Below are 20,933 nucleotides of genomic sequence, written 5' to 3'. Positions count from 1 at the left end.
ATGGCAAAAGGACCTAAAAATTTAGGGCTGAGTTTCTTTGCGGGACCCGGGAGTTTAATGTGTGAGGATGAAAGCCACACCTTATCACCCACTTGGTATGTTGGTGCTGGTTTTCTCCTTTTATCTGCGTGTCGTTTGTAGTCCTGTTGTGCCTTCCGAAGATGCCGTTGTAAGGTAAGAAATCCCTGCTGAAGAAGTTGGAGGCGATCCGTGACTGGTGGAACGGTAGAGGAACGAGGTAAGTAAACATGAAACAACGGATCGTAGCCATAGTTAGCTTTGAATGGTGACATCCTGATGGAACCGTGTATTTGATTGTTATAGGCGAATTCTGCCAAAGGCAACATAGGATACCAATTGTCTGGGTGATGGGATATGTAACAACGGAGGTATTGTTCTAGAACTCGATTAACCCTTTCGGTCTGTCCGTTGGTTTGTGGGTGGTAGGCTGAGGACAACAATCATTGGAGTTGGAGACCGTGGCAAAAGGCGGACCAAAATCTGGAAGTAAACTGGACCCCTCTATCGGATAAAATGGAACGAGGAACTCCATGCAGACGAAAAATGTGAGTTATAAACAAATCAGCTGTCTCAGCAGCTGTAGGTAAGTGGCGGACAGGAACAAAATGGGCCATCTTCGTGAGACGATCAACTACAACCATGATGGTGTTGTGTTGGTGTGACGAGGGTAGGTCAACTATAAAGTCCACTGTAATGTCTTCCCATGGCCTAGTAGGTATTGCTAAAGGTTGTAGCAAGCCAGCGGGTCTTGTCGTTGGATCTTTTGCCCTGGCACAGGTGTCACAGGAACGAACATAAGTGAGGACATCTTGCTTCATCTTAGGCCACCAGAAGGTTCTGTTAAGCAAAGAAAAGGTCTTTAGTACGCCTCCATGACCGGCCAAAGGATGATCATGAGCTGCCTGTAAAACGTCGGCTCTGACCGGCGGAGGAACAGGAATCCCTTTTCGGAATGCAGAGGGATATTATTAATCACAGGGGGAAGAGAGCTGCTATGTGTTTGCAGGTCTTGGAAGAGAGTTGTCTGTAGGGAAAGAAAATGGCCTGACGAGAGAATGGTGTCTCCTTCACTTTTGGTCATTTCGCGATCCTCGCATAGGCGTGACAAGGCGTCTGCTTTCCCGTTGCGAGTACCAGGACGGTAGGTTATATGCAACTGGAATCGGGTGAAGAAGAGTGCCCACCGAGCCTGTCTGGGACACAGTCTTCGCGCTGTACGGAGGTACTCCAAGTTGCGGTGATCTGTAAAAAGTGTTATAGGGTGTTGGGCTCCTTCCAGCAAGTGGCGCCACTCCTCCAGGGCCATTTTAATGGCAAGTAATTCTCGATCCCCGACCGAATAGTTGCTCTCTGCAGGACTGAGACGTTTAGAGTAGAAGGAGACGGGGTGTAGTGTTTCCTTTTCCCCGTGTCTTTGGGATAGTACCGCACCTACAGCAGTCCCGGAGGCATCTACCTTCAAATAATAAGCTTTCTCCGGATCAGGTAATACAAGGATGGGGGCATTAGTGAATCTTTGTTTTAAGAGTTCGAAAGCATGGTGAGCTTGCGGAGTCCAGTGGAACGGTGTTTGTTTTTTGGTCAGTTGAGTTATGGGTTGAATTATCCGTGAAAAACCGTTGATGAATCATCTGTAAAAGTTGGCAAACCCCACAAACCTTTGGACAGCTTTAACAGAGGTAGGTGTTGGCCATTGTAGAATGGCTTCGATCTTTTTGGGATCCATCTCAATCTGATCAGGGGTGATGATGAATCCAAGATATTCGATCTTGGTCGTCTCGAACGTGCATTTCTCCAGTTTTGCGTAGAGATGGTTCTCTTGTAAACGTGTGAGAACCTGAGCCATATGTTTCCTGTGTTCCAGAAGGGATGATGAATACACGAGTATGTCGTCAAGGTAAATGATAACACATGTATCCAATAAGTCTCTGAATATGTCATGTAGGAAGTGTTGGAACGTGGCTGGGGCGTTACAGAGTCCAAATGGCATGACTCTGTACTCGAAGTGACCGTAACGTGTGCGGAAGGCCGTCTTCCACTCATCACCTTTTCTCATCCGCACAAGGTTATAAGCTCCTAATAAATCAATTATACTATAAATTTTCGCCCCACGAAGTCTGTCCATTAATTCGGGTATCAGAGGAAGCGGATATTTATTTTTGATGGTTATTTTGTTCAGTTCGCGGTAGTCCACACAGGGTCTCACACCACCATCTTTTTTTCCCACGAAAAAGATACCAGCCCCGGCAGGTGAGGTAGAGTGTCTGATAAACCCCTTGCGTAGGTTATCCTCCACATAATCTTTTAACACCTTCAGTTCTGGTTCGGACAAAGGGAATATCCTGCCGAATGGGATTGCCGCATCAGGTCAGGTCATATGACTGCCCCATAGACTTGTTAGTCTATGGGGCAGTCATATGACCTGTGGGGTGGCAGTTGTTCAGCTTCTTTTTTATCGAATACTCTTGTGAAGGACCGATATGGAGCGGGTATTTCTGGGTTATCGGGGTGTGGGTTGGAAACGGCTGAGAAAATGGTGTGGACCGAATCCAAGCGTAAGGAAGGACGGCAATATTTCATACAAAAGTCTGATGAAAAGGACACTGCACCTGTGGCCCAATTGATGTGGGGGTTGTGGGTGCGAAGCCAGGGTAGTCCCAATATGATAGGGAACATGGGTGATTGTACCAGATTGAAACAAAGGTGTTCTTGATGTCCGGTCCCGACCGTGATGGAGATGGGTTGAGTTTCTTTGGTGACCGGTCCTGATTGAATGGGATTCCCATCCACGAGGCGAATGGTTAATGGTTGCTTCTTGGTTTGCGTAGGGATGTGCAAGGCTTGAGTCAGGGAGATATCCAGGAAGCATTCACTTGCTCCGGAGTCTATGAAAGCATTATGGTGAATCCTTTTTCCTCCCCACTGTAATGAAACAGGGAGGGACAAGTGAGTGGTCAGCTTTCCTAGGAACACAGAAGATATACAAAGAGATGGAGGCAGGGTCGGCTTACCTCTGGAGGCTAGCACTGGACAGGTGTAAGCAGTATGACCCGGACCACCGCAATAGAGGCATAAGTTAGCGCTCCTCCTTCTCTCTTTTTCAGCGGATGTTAAGGGACCACGAGCAAGTCCGATCTGCATGGGTTCCACAGTGTTATCAGGAACCGGAGCGTTGGTGGAGGTAACAGATGGAGTATAACGAAGTGAAGGAACTATTGCATTACGAGCGTTCTAGGCGTCGTTCACGGAGTCGCCGGTCCACCTGAGTAACCAGGTGAATCAAGTCTTCCATGGTCTCTGGTACGCCTACTCTTGCTAATTCGTCCTTCAGGTGCTCTGACAGCCCCAGGCGAAACTGGTTAACGAGAGCGGGTTCATTCCACTGAGTCTCTAAGGCTACTCCTCGAAAATCAGATATATAGTCCTCAACTGGCCTCCTTCCTTGTTTTAAGGACCTTAATGTGGTTTCAGCTGTGGAGGTTCTGTGGGGGTCGTCATAGAGTGTATTCAAAGCCTGACGAAAATCATTCCAATCATGAAGAGACGGGTGATTCACCTGGAGGAGATGATGAGCCCAGGTCATAGGGGCTCCCGTGAGTAGGGAGATAACAGTCCTCACTTTAATAAAGTCAGTAGCATATGTTCTTGGTTTGAGAACAAACAGTAACTCACATGAAGTGATGAAGGTTCTATGCTTAGAGCGGTCTCCTGAGAAGCGTTCGGGTAAAGGTACTTGGGGTTCAGGTGCTTGGATGGCCATGGCTTCTACCACAGGAGGGGTGACAGCGGGTAGGGGTGCAGGTGCTTCTGCTGGTGGTCCTGCTTGTAAGGCTCGCACTTCAGCCCTTAATGTCTGTTGGTTCTCTTGCATCCCTTGCACGGTATGAGCCAAGGCAGCTATCTGTTGTGTGAGGGTGAGTATGGCATCAGTGACTCCTGCAGGCTCCATAATGACTTGATTGTTTTGTAGGGTAAGCAGGGTTTGGAGCGTAGCGCAGTGAGACACCAGATATGTGATAGAGTCAAAACAGGTGTCATAAATCAAGAAACCCTGGAGTCATAGGCGTAAGGGGAACATGACCCTGCCAGCACTACAGGACGGTGCACATGGTATTAGGGCAGGAAAGGGTTAACTCAGCAAGGGTTAGCACGAGGTGAGAATGCACAGGGAACGTGGGGGAAGTCACAAGGAACGTGACTGTAGGGGGAAGGGGACAGGGCTATAAAGCCCCTCTAAGCACACGTGCAAGGGGCAATTACTGAACACCACAGGAGCAGTTTCCCGCCCGCCCTCCCTCTTTTTTTGTCTTTTGCTTTGTGTTTTTGTGTTGGCTTTGTGTGTTTTTTCTTTCCCCCTTTCCCTCTTTCTTTTTGCAGGATCCGTTTTCTTTGCTGTGGCGGAGGAGTTCCCTGGAGAAGTTTGAATGATAATGGGAGTGGCAAGTTGATGGTTTTGGTTAGAGGTTAGAGTTAATGCCCTCCCTGTACAGGATTAAACAAAGCGTTAAGGTGGAGCTCCCCTATCCGACCCGCGGTCGCTTGGGTGATTGTGGTATCCGGCGGAAGGGGTAGTGTGAAGCCATTGTTTGGTGTTTAGGTTGGGAACCCTCAGCTGTTTGTACACAGGTGTACAGAAGACTGTATAGTATTTATACAGAAGTTATTATTAAAGTGTTTTATAATAATTTATAAGATGTTAAATAAAGTTATGTCGAGACATTTGTTAAATAAATGTCTCGGCCTTTTCTAAATCCAATCCTGCTGGTGTCTGTCTCTTATTTCGGGTTTGAGAAATGGGGAACCTCCTGGGTATGGGCAGTGCAAGGGTCAAGTACTTACCCCCGCCATCGTTCCCACGCTGACGTCTCTGCTCCTTCCCGGCTTACAGACACAGCAGCAAGCAGGGCCTCTCCAGCTACACTCCCACGCAGCTGCAGCCGGAGGTTAACAGGAGGGAGGGGGCGCTCGCTCCGTTGCCAGGGAGACGCGTCTCTCTCTAGCTGCCGGCAGAATCCAGTGAAACGCAGGACACGCTCCACCGTTGCCATAGCAACACGTTTCAAATACTGACGTCATTTTGGCGCCAAATTTGAACGTATTTAGACGCTTTAGTCCCAGTATCCTTTGCTGAAGTATCAGTTGAAGTTGGATTCCTATACTGAAGCGTTCTCTGTGTTTTGACCCTTTGTGTACCAGACCCTATTCTCGCTTACCGACCATTATCTATTTGCTGCCTGCCTTTGACCCCTTGCTTGTTTTTTGACTCTGCCTCCGCTCATGCCCTATTGTACCTCGCCTGGATTTTTGTCCTGTGTGAATTGGAGTTTTTTGCTATTAGGAACCTTTCGCTTACCAGCTCACTTACGGATCGTGACAGTATACTTCAGCCATTACTATGGTTCCTGCAGGACTCCAAGCCACGCTTTCAGATATGAACGAAAAGATGGAGAAGCTGGCCCAAATGATGATGGACATGCAAGCTCAATGTGGAAATCTTCATAATGAAGTAGCTGACCTCAAAAACCAAGTTGCTGCTCCTATTAACCCTTCTCCACCACCTGCTCCCTCCGTTGCAGCACCAGAGTCAGGACCGTCGTTTGAACCCCAAGTTCCTTTACCAACCAAATTCTCCGGAGACCGAAAGACTTTCCGTGCGTTTATTACTAATTGCGAACTCATTTTTTCTGTTAAACCACGTACTTATAATTCTGACTCAGTGAAGATTCGTTCAATGATTTTGTTAATGGAGGGTGAACCTGCAAGTTGGGCACATCGTTTATTATCTTCAAATGATCCTGTTATTCATAATTACACCTCCTTTATTGCTGCTTTGTCCTCATTATACGATGACCCACACCTCCACTCCTCGGCATGTTCAGCTATCCGTACCTTAACGCAAGGCCGCCGTCCAGTGGAGGAGTACATTACCGAGTTCCGATGCCTCGCTGCGGATACTAAATGGAACGATTACGCCCTTGCTGACCAATTTCGCCTGGGTCTTTCGGATGCTGTTCGTGACGAATTGGCTCATGGCCAAGTTCCCGATTCACTTGAACCTCTCATCGCTTTGGCTCTTTCTATTGATCGGAGATTGCGAGAACGTAGGGCCGAGAAACATCGTCCCTGGACTCCCTCATGGAGAACATCTATGCCTCGTTCACAGGATCCTACTCCTACACCCTCACCTCTATCGGAGGTGGAACCTATGCAGATCGGGCTAGCCAGATCTTCTCTGTCCATTCAAGAAAAGAACAGACGTAGGGACAATAATTTATGTTTATATTGTGGAGCGGATTCCCATCTCCTGTCGGCCTGCCCTATCTGTCCTAAATCACCTAGAGGTGAGTCCAGAAACAGATCCTATTGTATTTCGTCCATACTTCTGGAGACCGCTACTCACCTATCTGTTCCTCTGCGTTTACAGTGGGGATCTCATCAACTTCATCTCCAAGCCATCATCGATTCCGGGGCAAGCAGCAATATAATTGATAAAGAATACCTCGCCAAACAGAAGATCCCTACCTCTTCTAAGAAACATGAGGTATTTATCCAGACCATTGATGGCTCACCCGTGTCTTCCGGACCAGTGCATTTAGAGACTGTCCCACTCACCTGTTCTATAGGGAATAGGCATACAGAGAGAATAACCTTTGATGTCATCAATTCCCCTTTATTTCCATTAATCTTGGGCCTGCCCTGGCTCAAGCAACATGATCCCGTCATTCATTGGACTACAGGACAAGAAACATTTTCCTCTCCGTTCTGCATCCGTCATTGTCTCAGTACTGCACATATTACTCTTCAAACGTCCCCTACTGTATCCAGAACCTCCATCCCGGGTTTGCCTTCATGCTATATGGAATTCCAGGACGTGTTTGATGAGAAGGGAGTTGATTGTCTTCCGCCACACCGTTCATACGACTGTCCTATAGACCTCATACCTGGATCTAAAATTCCTTACGGCCGTATATATCCCTTGTCGGAATCAGAACTGAAAGTACGAGATTACCTCGACTAACACCTAGCCAAGGGTTTTATTCGTCCATCCACCTCTCCAGCCGGGACAGGAATATTCTTTGTAGGAAAAGAAGGATGGGGGTTTACGGCCCTGCGTGGACTACAGAGAACTATAACCATAAAAAATCGATACCCTCTTCCTCTCATCCCGGAATTATTCGAACGTTTAAAGCAAGCCGCTATTTTCACCAAACTAGACCTACGAGGAGCATATAACCTTGTGCGTATTAAAGACGGTCATGAGTGGAAGACTGCATTTCGCACTCGTTATGGACACTTCGAATATTTAGTGATGCCCTATGGACTATGTAATGCTCCAGCTACCTTTCAAAACTTTGTCAACGATATTTTCCGGGATTTATTAGATATGTTCATGGTCGTCTATCTTGATGATATATTGATCTTTTCCGCTACCCTCCAAGAGCACCGCAGCCATGTACACCAGGTTCTTTCATGTCTTCGTGCCCACCGTTTGTTCGCCAAAATAGAAAAATGCAAGTTTGAAACTAATAATATAGACTTCTTGGGATTTCACATTTCATCCAAAGGCATCGAGATGGACAAAACTAAAGTTCAGGCCATTGAACAGTGGCCACAGCCTCAATCACGTAAAGATGTGCAACGATTCCTTGGATTTGCTAATTTCTATAGGCGTTTCATTCATAATTTTTCCAGAGTCGTCCTTCCTCTCACAACCCTAACATCCAAAAATACCAAGTTTTTATGGAGCACAAAAGCCGAGGAGGCTTTCGCCACGCTTAAACAAAGATTTACCTCTGCTCCTATACTGGTACATCCCAATTCTGATCTGCCTTTTATTTTGGAGGTAGACGCCTCTACAGTAGCGGTGGGGGCTATCCTTTCTCAAAGACAAGGACCTAAAAATCTACTTCACCCTATAGCATTTTTCTCTCGCAAACTCTCACCGGCTGAAAAGAATTATGACATAGGCGATCGTGAATTGCTATCAATAAAGTGTGCACTAGAAGAATGGAGACATCATCTCGAGGGGTCTCGACATTGTTATCTTTACCGACCACCGCAATCACGTTTCAAATACTGACGTCATTTTGGCGCCAAATTTGAACGTATTTAGACGCTTTAGTCCCAGTATCCTTTGCTGAAGTATCAGTTGAAGTTGGATTCCTATACTGAAGCGTTCTCTGTGTTTTGACCCTTTGTGTACCAGACCCTATTCTCGCTTACTGACCATTATCTATTTGCTGCCTGCCTTTGACCCCTTGCTTGTTTTTTGACTCTGCCTCCGCTCATGCCCTATTGTACCTCGCCTGGATTTTTGTCCTGTGTGAATTGGAGTTTTTTGCTATTAGGAACCTTTCGCTTACCAGCTCACTTACGGATCGTGACAACAGGCAATATCAGGAATATCAGCAAGTTTATTCCACAGAATAGAAAAAGGCATAAACTGTACCGTGTAGCAGTCCTGAGGTCAAGGGTAGGTGAAGTGTAGCAAAGTCCATTAAGCAAGCCGAGGTCAAAAGTCCAGTAAATCCAGTAAAGAGGTAACAGCATACAGGTTTCAACACAGGTATCAGCAAAACGGGTAGGTAGAGACTTGAACAATCAAGTAATGAGGCCTAGAAGCTGTGGGTTTAAATAGCCCTCTAGAAATCAGCTCCTCCCCACCAATAACAGAGACCCCTCCCCTCCTCAGTATGTACAATGGACAATGGAGTAGTGACTGTCCATCACTACTCGTCCCGCCCCTGACCAGGAGTAATTCATTATTGGAGGCGCCGGCCACGCCTCCCCGCCATCACTCCACGTGTGGCGTTTCTCCCGTGCGGCATTCGCCGCACTGGAGTCCGGGGATGCGGCCTACCGTACAACGGGGCCGCGTGGTGCGCGGACGAAGTCCCGGGCGTCCCGCGACTCCACCATCTGGTGGAGACCTGTGCTGCCGACGGGGGAGTGAGGTAGGAACCTGACAGTTATATAATAATTAATATTAGAAGAATTACTTATATTATGGATTATAGATAGAAGAATATAGATTATGAATTAGAATTTAGAATTACTTATATTATAGATTATGAATTAGAATTTATATTATGTTATATAATATATTATAGATTAAGATTAAAGATTAGAATTATTTTGGTACTACAGCTAGTAGCTTGAAGCTTTGCTTTGTTGTCGTCACACAGTCAATCTTTCTTGAAAAGAAATTAGAAATAAAATAAAATGTCACAGCAAAACAGTTAGCTTCACTGCTTGCTGAAACACACAGCACTTATGCGGCTGCACTCACTAGCCCAACAAGTTCACTTCACTGATGGACTGAGGTGAGCAAAACACTAAGGGTACTTTTAATAAAATTAAAATAAAATGTAAAATAAATGAGAAAATCTTTGCAAAACAGTTAACGTCACTGCTTGCTGATCAAAAAGAACACAGCACTTATGGGGCTGCACTCACTAGCCCAACAAGTTCACTTCACTGACTGAGCAAAACAAATGAAATAAAATATTATTAATTAAGAAAAATTGACTTGGTCTCTTGCTGTTGCTAAAACAAAGCACAAACTAAAGAGCTGCAGCACCAGTACTAATAAGATTAGCTGAACTATAAGCTAGTAGTAATTAATTATTAATTTTATTTATAGCTAATTAACTATTAAGCTAGCTAAAATGAATTATAGAATTATTGATATTACTGAAAGATTTTAGATTAGACACTAGTAGATGTCTTGAATGTCTACAGTACACTCTACACTAGTATACTCTTACTAATTACTATACTAACTATAGTATATATAACTGACAAATATATATATATAATTTTATATGTATTCAATTATTAATAATATATTCTATTAAATTATTTATAAATTCTATTATTTAATTTATTTAAGCAGGACAGGCAGTAGGCACTAGTGCCAGCCCAGGGCAAGGGCACCCCAGTGCCAGTGAGGCACTGGGTGCACTGTCAACTCAACAGCACTACACAGTTGATGACAGACAAATTAAATTAAAAAATGATTAAATTAATACAATTATTAATTCAGTAGAACTGAACACAGTACACTGTGAGAAATGGCAGGCTGAGGCTTACCAGTCTCACACTGTCATAAATCAACTCACCCTCTCCCCGGTTCCAGCGTCGGCAGGTCTCGGAGTCGGGTTTCCTCTCAGCCTCTGCTCGCCGACACAGACACGAGCAGAGGCTGCGTGCAGGCACACCCCCTCCACTGCCGGCAGAGAGCAGCAGGGAGGAGGACGCGGTCCCAGGTTGCTATGGAGACGCGTCCACTCCCTGCTACTGCTGATAGACGCCGGCAACGTAGGAGTTGTGTATGTTGTGTCTCTCAGTATGACGTCATTTTGGCGCCAAATTCAAATTATAAAAGCCCCTTCCACTGAGAGATCATTGCTCAAGTATCAAGCTATTACTGCCTCTGTACCTAAGCGTTCCTGATTGTTTCTACTAGTGTACCGGATCCTTCCTTCTGATTTTTGACCTACGTTCCTTGCTGCCTGCCTCGACCATTGCGTGTGACCTGACCTTGTTTTTGGATTATCGTTTTTGTACCTCACCTCGGACTTTGTGGTTGCCATCTGCTATTAGGAACCATCTACCTTTTCGGCTCACGGGTCAGCCGTGATAGTATACTTGAGCCATGACCATGGTTCCTGCAGGGCTTCAAAATACGCTTTCTGAAATGAATGATAAAATGGAGAGATTGGCCCAGATGATGATGGATATGCAGGCGCAGTACGGCAGTTTACGCAAAGAAGTCTCGGATTTGAGAGATCAAGCAATACCTCCACCTACGCCTCCTGCTCCCCCTGCTCCTGTCGTATCTGGACCTGAACTGTACCATTCATTTGAACCGCAAGTTCCGTTACCAGTTAAGTTCTCTGGGGATCGTAAGACATTCCGCAGGTTTGTCATGAACTGTGAACTTATGTTTTCTGTAAAACCCCGTATGTCACTGTCCCGGCTCCGGACGCAGCCGGGAGTGTCTCCGTCCCGGCTCCGGACGCAGCCGGGAGTGTCTCCGTCACGGCTCCGGATGCCGCCGGGAGGAGGTCTGGCCGCGGGTCCCGTACGCCGGCCGTTCGGGACGGCGGTCGGTCCTCCGCCCGCGGCACTAGTAGCGGGCGAAGGGTTGTCCGCGGGTCCCGGGAAAACATCCTCCCGGACAGCGGACGACCCTCCGCCCGAGGTAGTAGGACACGGGGAGGCTTCGGCCCCGGGAACAGTAGTTCCCGGAGCCAGTATACTTACCCGTCCTCCGGTCGTCGGTCCGCCTCCCGGGCACGCTGCACGTTGCAGGAGGATTGATGGACGGCTGGGGGGCGTGGTTTTGGTCCTGGTCTGGGAGGGGCTTGTGGAATGGCGCCAGTTTTAAAAGCCGGCTGTGCCTTTCACAAGCACCCTGTTGTGGTCTTCAGTTCGTGTATCTAGCTCGTGCATCTTGTTTCCTGTTTTTGACCTTCGGCTTGCCTGACTCTCCCTTGCTCCACGATTCGGTACCTTTGCTTGTTTTCTCTGGTTTTGACCCCTGGCTCGTCCGACTACCTGCTCCGTGTATCAGTCCCCTGGCTCGTCCGACTACCCGCTCCGTGTATCAGACCCCTGGCTCGTCCGACTATCCTGCTTTGTGCTCCTGTCTCGTGCTGTGCCTTGCCGCGGCTGCTGCCGCTCAGAGTCTATCTCCAGCTGGTGGGAGGTTGTCCACTGTTGGGATCATCTAAGTCCTGGACTGCTGCTGCTGGGAATTCCCCTCTCAGTAGCGGTAGTTTGGGCGGAAGAACTTCTGCGGGGACGACCTTCCTTAATAGTCCAGCGAAACAGTGACACCGTACTTACAGCACTGACATGGTGAAGATCCGTTCTATGATCCTTCTACTTGAAGGTGAACCTTCTGATTGGGCTCACAGATTGTTGGAGAACGACGATCCTGTTCTTGACTCTTACTCCTCCTTTGTTACGGCTTTGTCTTCGTTATATGATGATCCTCACCGTCGCTCCACTGCGTGTTCTGTTATAAGAGCCCTAGTCCAGGGCCGTCGTCCAGTAGAGGAATATATTTCCGAATTCAGGTGTCTAGCCACTGATACCAAGTGGAATGAATATGCTCTTGTAGACCAATTCCGTCTAGGACTCTCAGATGCTATCAGGGATGAACTTGCACGTTGTCAGATTCCTGAGTCTCTAGAGTCCCTCATGTCTCTGGCCTTAACTATCGATAGGAGACTTAGAGAACGTAGAGCTGAAAAACAACGTCCCTGGACGCCCAGTTGGAGAGTGCCTCCTAGTCGTCCTCATGAACTACCCTCAAGTCCTCCACCTGTACCGGCAGCTGAACCTATGCAGATTGGATTGACCAGATCCTCGCTATCCTTAGTGGAGAAGAATCGTCGCAGGGATAATAATTTATGCCTGTACTGTGGGGGAGATTCCCATCTTTTGTCATCCTGTCCGATACGGCCTAAACAACCCAGGGGTGAGTTTCGTCACATACGCTCTTGTGTATCCTCTATCATGTCTGAGTCACCTACTCATTTGTCTATTACTCTACGTCTACAGTGGGGAACTTTTCATCTTTATATTCAAGCCATCATTGACTCCGGGGCCAGCAGCAACATTATGGACAAATTATATCTCACTAAGCACAATGTCCCTACTTGTTTCAAGAAACACCCCGCATTTATTCAGACCATCGATGGCTCCCCTGTGTCTTCAGGACCCGTCGAGTCAGAGACAATTCCGCTGTCCTGTTCCATAGGGGGAAGACATACCGAAAAGGTCTCTTTTGATATCATCCACTCTCCGTTATTTCCTGTCATCCTGGGGCTTCCATGGCTGAAAGAACACGATCCAGCCATCCAATGGTCCACAGGACGTATCACGTTTTCGTCTCTGTTCTGCACATCACACTGCTTGGGCACGGCACATACCACGTTTGACACCCCTATCTCAGGGTTACCATCCCACTACACAGAATTTAAAGAGGTTTTTGACGAGAAAGGAATCGAGTCTCTCCCACCACACCGACCCTATGATTGTCCTATAGATCTCCTACCTGGATCCAAAATACCTTACGGCAGGATATACCCCCTTTCGGATACCGAACTCAAGGTCTTGCGAGAATATCTCGATGAACATCTGGCTAAGGGGTTTATCCGCCCTTCGACCTCACCAGCCGGGGCAGGAATCTTCTTTGTGGGCAAAAAGGATGGAGGTTTGCGGCCTTGTGTGGACTACAGAGAGCTTAATGCCGTCACCGTAAAGAATCGGTATCCACTTCCACTTATTTCTGAACTTTTTGAACGTTTAAAACAAGCTACTGTCTTCACTAAACTAGACCTTCGAGGGGCGTATAATCTCGTCCGTATTAGGGAGGGTCATGAATGGAAGACAGCTTTCCGTACCCGGTACGGTCATTTCGAATACTTAGTGATGCCATACGGACTCTGTAACGCTCCAGCTACTTTCCAGAACTTTGTCAATGACATTTTTCGAGATTTATTGGATACATTTATGGTGGTGTATCTAGATGACATCTTGATCTTTTCGTCTACTCTCCAGGAACATCGTGACCATGTTCGTCAGGTCCTTGCCCGTCTTCGCACCCACCATCTATTTGCTAAGTTGGAGAAATGTCAATTTGAGGTTACCCAGATTGAGTTTCTGGGGTTCTGCGTTTCCTCTAAGGGTATTGAAATGGACAAGAACAAGGTACAAGCTATTGAACAATGGCCACAACCACAATCCCGTAAGGAGGTGCAACGTTTTATCGGTTTTGCAAATTTCTATAGACGTTTTATTCGTAATTTCTCCAAGATCGTCCTACCTCTCACGTCCCTTACGTCTAAGACTGTCAAGTTTCTGTGGAATAAGAGTGCTGAGGAGGCTTTTACCACTCTAAAACAAAGATTTGTGTCTGCACCAATCCTCGTTCATCCTGATCCTGACCTACCTTTCGTGGTGGAGGTGGACGCCTCTACGGTGGCTGTAGGCGCTATCCTTTCCCAAAGGCAGGGAAGTAAAGACTTGCTTCATCCTGTGGCTTTCTACTCACGTAAATTAACGTCCCCGGAGAGAAATTATGACGTGGGGGATCGGGAGTTGTTGGCAATAAAGTGTGCATTGGAGGAGTGGAGGCACCATTTGGAGGGGTCACAACACCCATTTCTCATTTTCACCGATCATCGTAATCTAGAATATCTGCAGAGGGCTAAGAGACTGCACCCTCGTCAGGCCAGGTGGTCCCTCTTCTTCACAAGGTTCAATTTTCATATCACATACAGACCAGGAAGTAAGAATGGCAAGGCTGACGCTCTCTCCCGTCAGTTCTCTAATGAACCTGATCATCCTAACCCGACTCAACCAGTGATACCTCCTACACATTTCCTGGTAACGAAAAAAGACTTTCTCAACACCCTTCGGGATTATTTTCAAAGCAGAGAGAATCGTCCAACCCAGCTTCGTACTGTAAAACGAGAGGGCCTTTTCTATTATCAAGAAAAATTGTTGATTCCACCTCCATTTGTGCGTGAAGTACTACAAATGTGTCATGACGCACCTTTGGCGGGACATCCTGGGATAACAGGAACCCTTAATCTGCTCCGTCGCCGCTTTTGGTGGCCCCACATGGTATCTACTGTAAGAGACTATGTAAAGACATGCCAGACCTGTGCCCGCAACAAGTCTTCGCACCAATGCCCTCAAGGGTTGCTACAGCTCATTCCCGTTCCTCGCTCTCCTTGGTCTTCAATCTCAATGGATTTTATTGTGGATCTACCCGTGTCCAATGGGCATACTGTAATCATGGTAGTAGTGGATAGGCTAACAAAGATGGCACATTTTATACCTCTGCAACATCTTCCCTCAGCAGCAGAGACGGCTGAAACATTTATTAAAGAAATTGTTCGGTTCCCGGAGGTTACCGTTAGGGAGGGGGTACTGTCATAAATCAACTCACCCTCTCCCCGGTTCCAGCGTCGGCAGGTCTCGGAGTCGGGTTTCCTCTCAGCCTCTGCTCGCCGACACAGACACGAGCAGAGGCTGCGTGCAGGCACACCCCCTCCACTGCCGGCAGAGAGCAGCAGGGAGGAGGACGCGGTCCCAGGTTGCTATGGAGACGCGTCCACTCCCTGCTACTGCTGATAGACGCTGGCAACGTAGGAGTTGTGTATGTTGTGTCTCTCAGTATGACGTCATTTTGGCGCCAAATTCAAATTATAAAAGCCCCTTCCACTGAGAGATCATTGCTCAAGTATCAAGCTATTACTGCCTCTGTACCTAAGCGTTCCTGATTGTTTCTACTAGTGTACCGGATCCTTCCTTCTGATTTTTGACCTACGTTCCTTGCTGCCTGCCTCGACCATTGCGTGTGACCTGACCTTGTTTTTGGATTATCGTTTTTGTACCTCACCTCGGACTTTGTGGTTGCCATCTGCTATTAGGAACCATCTACCTTTTCGGCTCACGGGTCAGCCGTGATACACACAGAACAGAACAATCTCTCTCTGTAATGCTCGGATGCAGCACAGCAGTTTTGCCAAAGCAGTCACAGCGAAAAATGAATGGATCTCTCAGGCAAGTTCTGGAATTATAAAGGCGGTTTCAGAAATTAAAAAAACAGCAGCACAGGCATTGGACTTAGACCCTTAGCGTGACGTCACAAGAGTGAGCTGATTGGAGAGACGAGGATCAGCTCACACCTGTTTGAAATTTTGGCAGCTGCGCGGCAAAAATGAAGACGAATCTTCGATTCTTCGTGGTTGTGAGTCTTCGTCTTCTCCTACATTTTGCTGGCACTGTATTCTCTTCGGCGTGTCTTCGGAATGAACAAAAAAACAGCCTCTTCGTGCTCGTTTCCATGTTCGCCCGAAGACGAATGCGCAAGTCTAGGTTTTACCCTACACTGAGTCTCGGCTAGTGACTGGGGAACCGGGGTAAGTGTGTTGTCCCAGGCTAAGGGAGCACAAGTCAGCGGAGGTAGTCACTCGGACTAGCCAGCTTCGACTTACACCTTACATCCCATTGCCCTAGCATAACATCTAGCCAGTAACCCTCCTGCCCCCGTTCACAACCCCTAAACCCGTTAAGCCATAGGCATAAAAATTATACAAAAAATTAGGTATTTCTGAAATCAGGACACCTGAATTGATAAACTTGGAGGGTATTTCCCATCACTTTACCTAATTTTGTGAGGATTCAGAGGGAAAATTTTCGCTAGTTTTTACTAAATTTCTCATTCTAAATTTTCAGCTAATCATCCAACTATGGTATCAAAAGAAAGCACAATCTCTCCTTGAAAACACAATATATAGTTTACATGGGTACACTATTCACAGGAAAAGAGAATAATCGCTGAACCGACATAGTGCAAAAATGGCAAAATTGCTCCAGGCTTTGAGGTACCAAAAACCCCTGAGTGCAAAGAGGTTTCATTTTTTTTTTTACAGTTGAACCAGGAAGGCACAGAATTCTTTAGGGGTAAAACTACCTAAACATCAAAATAACCCCTATAAACTATATAGTCCCTGGAAGCAAAAAGCCAGAGAGACAGGAGACTGGGGATTTTTCTTCTATCTTTTCCCATTTCTTGTATGTATAAGAATGAATACCAGGATTTCCTTTTTCTTGTACACATAGCATTAAGTTCCTTCCCTGGGTTTTGGGGCAATTTTTTAAATGTTTTTTTTTGTGTCACACCTTCCCTGCGTTTGGGGCCATTTTTTTTTAATAGTGTCTCTCCTTCCCCTGGATTTCAAATGTACTTTAAATGTCTTAGAAATAACTAGCATGCAAATAACTAACCTGACAGCTTAGTGAATATACCTAGTGGTTAACTTAATGCTTAAGGGTTATTGCATAAAAAGTAGTGGCAGAGTCCTGTTATTGGATTGTAAAAGCTGGATGTTAACGTTAGGGTTGGGTTAACGTTACCATATAATATTAGTGACCAGGATTAAAATCATATAATGTCACTGGCCAGTGACAGATCACTTTACTAGTCTCATGTCTCACTTGAGACACAGTAGAAGTCCCACTTCTCCAGACTACACTGATACCACAGTTGCAAAAAAAAAACCCACACTATATTACACAGACAGAAACACATTCAAACCAGTTTTTGTAATTCCTACATACCTTTGTTACTACTTATAAAAGAGTTGTACAAGCATGGTGCCACATCAGAAATCACTGTGAGAAAGTAAGATGGATTGCTCCTTATACTTTGCTTACATGGAAGTTGTATAACACAAGCATGGAACCTATAAAATGTTAAATATAATTTTATTGATTACAGCAAACACAGAAAACATATCGCAGTGAAGTCATGTAAAACCTAAGATATTTACAGTAGGATAAGAGAGCCAATGTCCAATAACTTAAAACACGCAACCTATAAATTAAGTCGTTAAGATGTATGACACTCCGTTCATAATAATTCAACACTGTTAAAAAACAAAAAATATATTGTAATCTAAAACCACCTTATTTATTTGCTCCTTCACACCTTCATGAAGTTTCATGCTGTCATATGTTAGAAAAGGTGTGTTAAGTCTATCATTCAAAAAGCTCTCAATGAGAGAGACAGGGGAAACAGAAGAGTAGGTACTCACTGGGTACAAATGTATCACCCTCAATCATGAATATGAAGAAAGCTGAAAACTCAGCCAGGATAATAGTCAAAAACAGTTCTCCTCTTTATTTCTGGAAACACCAGGTGGAGTTCACAGAGTGGAGTTCACCATTTATAAGCAGCTCCTTTGATCCTTTGCTATATTAAAAAGTATCATAACAGCATGGAATGTAGCAGTGCAGACAGCTACCTAGCATAGGGGACTGTCATTGACACACCTGGGAACAATCCTGCGGGTTGCGGCCACTTCCCCTTTAAATAGGGGTGTTTCCTGTGATGTCAGCAAGAATGCCCCCGACATCAGTGGGATCAACCACCAACATCAGGGGACCTCCCACCGACGTCAGCGGGCAGTCCTGGCTGCGTTCCCAGGTATAGTCATCGATTGCTTTTACACTACTCACGATGCTCCCTTAAAGGGGAGTGAATGCTGCTGATTGGTCGGAGATTGCTATCATGCAATCAAAATTAAATTAATAAATCAATGTTAAAGATAAGTATGCCAACTGGTTGTCACCCTATAGTTAGATCAGCCAGCTGGTACACTGGAAAAACTTTCTGATCCTTGCTGTCATGCAGTCAGCCACCCACGAGAAAAATAAGGGGGGGAACCTACATTTAACAAACATTAATTTTTTGTCTTTTCAAGTCTGTGGATTACAACTCCCCTTCACCAGATTGGTTATAAGGATGATGGGAGTTGTAGTCTGTAAAGCAGGTGCACCAGAAGCGCAAAAGGCTGGTACACTTGTAAAATGCATGTTGTGCATAGTGATGGGAAGTTCGGATCATTAAAGTGAATCGGATCATTTCGATTCGTTCACTGAAATGATCCGATTCATGATCCGAATCTTCGGATCACTCAGTGTGCCTGCACGGAGTTACTGTTTTCCAGTAACTCCGTGCAGGCACACTAACGATTGGCCCCGCCCCTTTCATTATGAATCCTCCCCCCTGCCTCCAGTGATGTCAATGAAGGCAGAGTCGTTCAAAGATTCGGATCTTACAGGGATCCGAATCTTACAGTGATCCGGATCACTGTAAGATCCGGATCATTGTAAGATCCGGATCATTGTAAGATCCGGATCATTGTAAGATCCGGATCTTTGAACGACTCTCTGCCTTCATTGGCATTCTAATCATTCAGAGAATATCACCATACTGTTATAAATAATACATTAATAATCACTGCCCCCAGGATTTACATTCCCCTTTACCTGCAACCGCACCTTAAGCTAACTTTATTAAATTAATTAAATTAACCCTCACCATTAAATTAACCCTAAACACCCCATCAACCATGACTGCCCCTAAAATTAACCCTTAACACCCCATCAACCATGACTGCCCCTAAAATTAACCCTTAACACCCCATTAACCATAACTGCCCCCAAATTAACCCTAAACACCCCATTAAGCATAACTGCCCCTAAATTATCCCTAAACACCCCATTAAGCATAACTGCCCCTAAATTAACACTAAAGACCCCATCAACCATACCAATTTATTAGGTAATTTATCTGGAGTACATGCAATTAATTTAGGGGTAGTTATGGTTAATGGAGTATTTAGGGTTAATTTCAGGGGCCGTTATGGTTAATGGGATCTTTACGGTTAATTTCAGGGGCAGTTATGGTTGATGGGGTATAAGGGTTAATTTTATGCTGATGACTGAGGGTTAATTTAATAAAGTTAACTGTAGGTGCAGTTATAGGTAAAGGGGGGCCAAGTCAGGGGAATCTAAATCCTGGGGGCAGTGTGAACATTATTAATGTATTTATTTATAAAAGTGTGGTATCAGTAATATTCTCTGAATGATTCGAATCTCTGTAAGATTCGGATCCTTGTAAGATCCGGATCCCTGTAAGATTCGGATCATTCGACTCTTCGGATCATTCGACTCTTTGGATCATTCGACTCTTCGGATCATTCGACTCTTTGAACGACTCTCTGACTCTATGAGTCATCGTTCCTGTGTGAATTAATGAGCTGTAACCTGACCCCAGAGTCTGTGTCTGAGTGCTCTGCAGATGACTCACAGCTCTAGGATCAGGTTACAGCTGCATGATTCACAGACTGAACCACTACAAATGAATCGTTCAGTCTAGTGAACCGATTCATCCGGATCACTAAAAAGAACCGGATCAAATGAACGATTCGTTCATGATCCGGACATCACTAGTTGTGCAGTATAGCCTGTAAATTTTAAAAACCTATGCATTTCAATTAACCTATGCATGTGGGGTATTTCTGTAATTTGGAGATGCGGCTGAAAACCTTTTGGTAGGTTTTTTTTTGTGCACCTCAAGAAAACCTGTGCAAAAAATGCTAACCAATGTGAAAGTATTTAAATATATATATATATATATATATATATATATATATATATATCATGGGTAACTTTGACAAAGATTGGTGGCTAAATGGCTGCGTAAGAAGAGCCTTAATGTCCCCAGTGAAACCTGCACCACGTGGGCTTATTTATTTTATTTTTAATAAGCATTAACAATGCAAAAAGTCACACTATACATAAAATACAGTACATATATATTTAATTTACATTAATATATCTTCCATATCTATATGAAATTGCATTAACAAAACAGAAGAAAAAATGAAAGACACAACAGACAAGTCAGGTCTCATATAGTTATCCATTAGACTCTGAAGGAATTGATTTCATTTTAGTTTGCTCATGGTATCAGTTTCTTTTAACCAATTTATATATTTTATTTATTCAATTGATTATGTTTTAGGTTTAATTAACCCCTCAAGGATCAGGGGTGTTCTTTTGTACCCTTTGTAACCAAGGCTGTTTAAACAATTTGGTGGCGCCTGTGTTTATCTGTAATTTTCTCCTCTCCCATTTAGTGTACCTACACAAGCTATATGTTGGTTTTTCTTCAGGACAAGAAGGGCTTTCTTCGGGTAACCATATAATCTAATTTCCTATAAAAAAATAAAAATAAAAAATTCTCACTTTTATTTGAAAAATCTTTTGCTCATCTAAAAAAAGCTAATAAAAAACCTGCTAAATATAGATTCTACTATTTGTCCTAAGTTTAGAAATACTCAATGTTTTTTTTGTTTTGTTTTTTTTTCTGCAAGTTATAGGGCAATAAAGTAGCATTTTGCTATTTCAAAACTATTTTTTCCAAATATGGTCATTTTGCCCCATGTGCTATTTCAGTTATGCTTGAAGCCGGCCAATGCAATTTACTCCCATCAAAACATATGTATTTGAAAACTAGACGCTCCAAGGTATTT

At 45.0% G+C, this 20,933-nt stretch overlaps 1 protein-coding gene across 1 annotated transcript in view; it reads right to left on the bottom strand.

Annotated features, from left to right (window-relative positions):
* Positions 1-20,933, bottom strand: part of LOC149274900 (telomerase reverse transcriptase-like) — a 73,046-nt gene that overhangs the window by 15,219 nt on the left and 36,894 nt on the right. The window contains exon 4 of the mRNA XM_089505130.1: positions 17,170-17,294. Within this exon, the coding sequence (XP_089361256.1) occupies positions 17,170-17,294 (125 nt within the window). The remainder of the gene's footprint in view (positions 1-17,169; positions 17,295-20,933) is intronic.

Source organism: Sceloporus occidentalis, unplaced genomic scaffold, assembly GCF_023333645.1.
Source record: "Sceloporus occidentalis isolate IW3139 unplaced genomic scaffold, rSceOcc1.0.p SCAF_312, whole genome shotgun sequence".
Taxonomy (NCBI): domain Eukaryota; kingdom Metazoa; phylum Chordata; class Lepidosauria; order Squamata; family Phrynosomatidae; genus Sceloporus; species Sceloporus occidentalis.
This window is presented reverse-complemented; position numbering and strand designations above follow the sequence as displayed.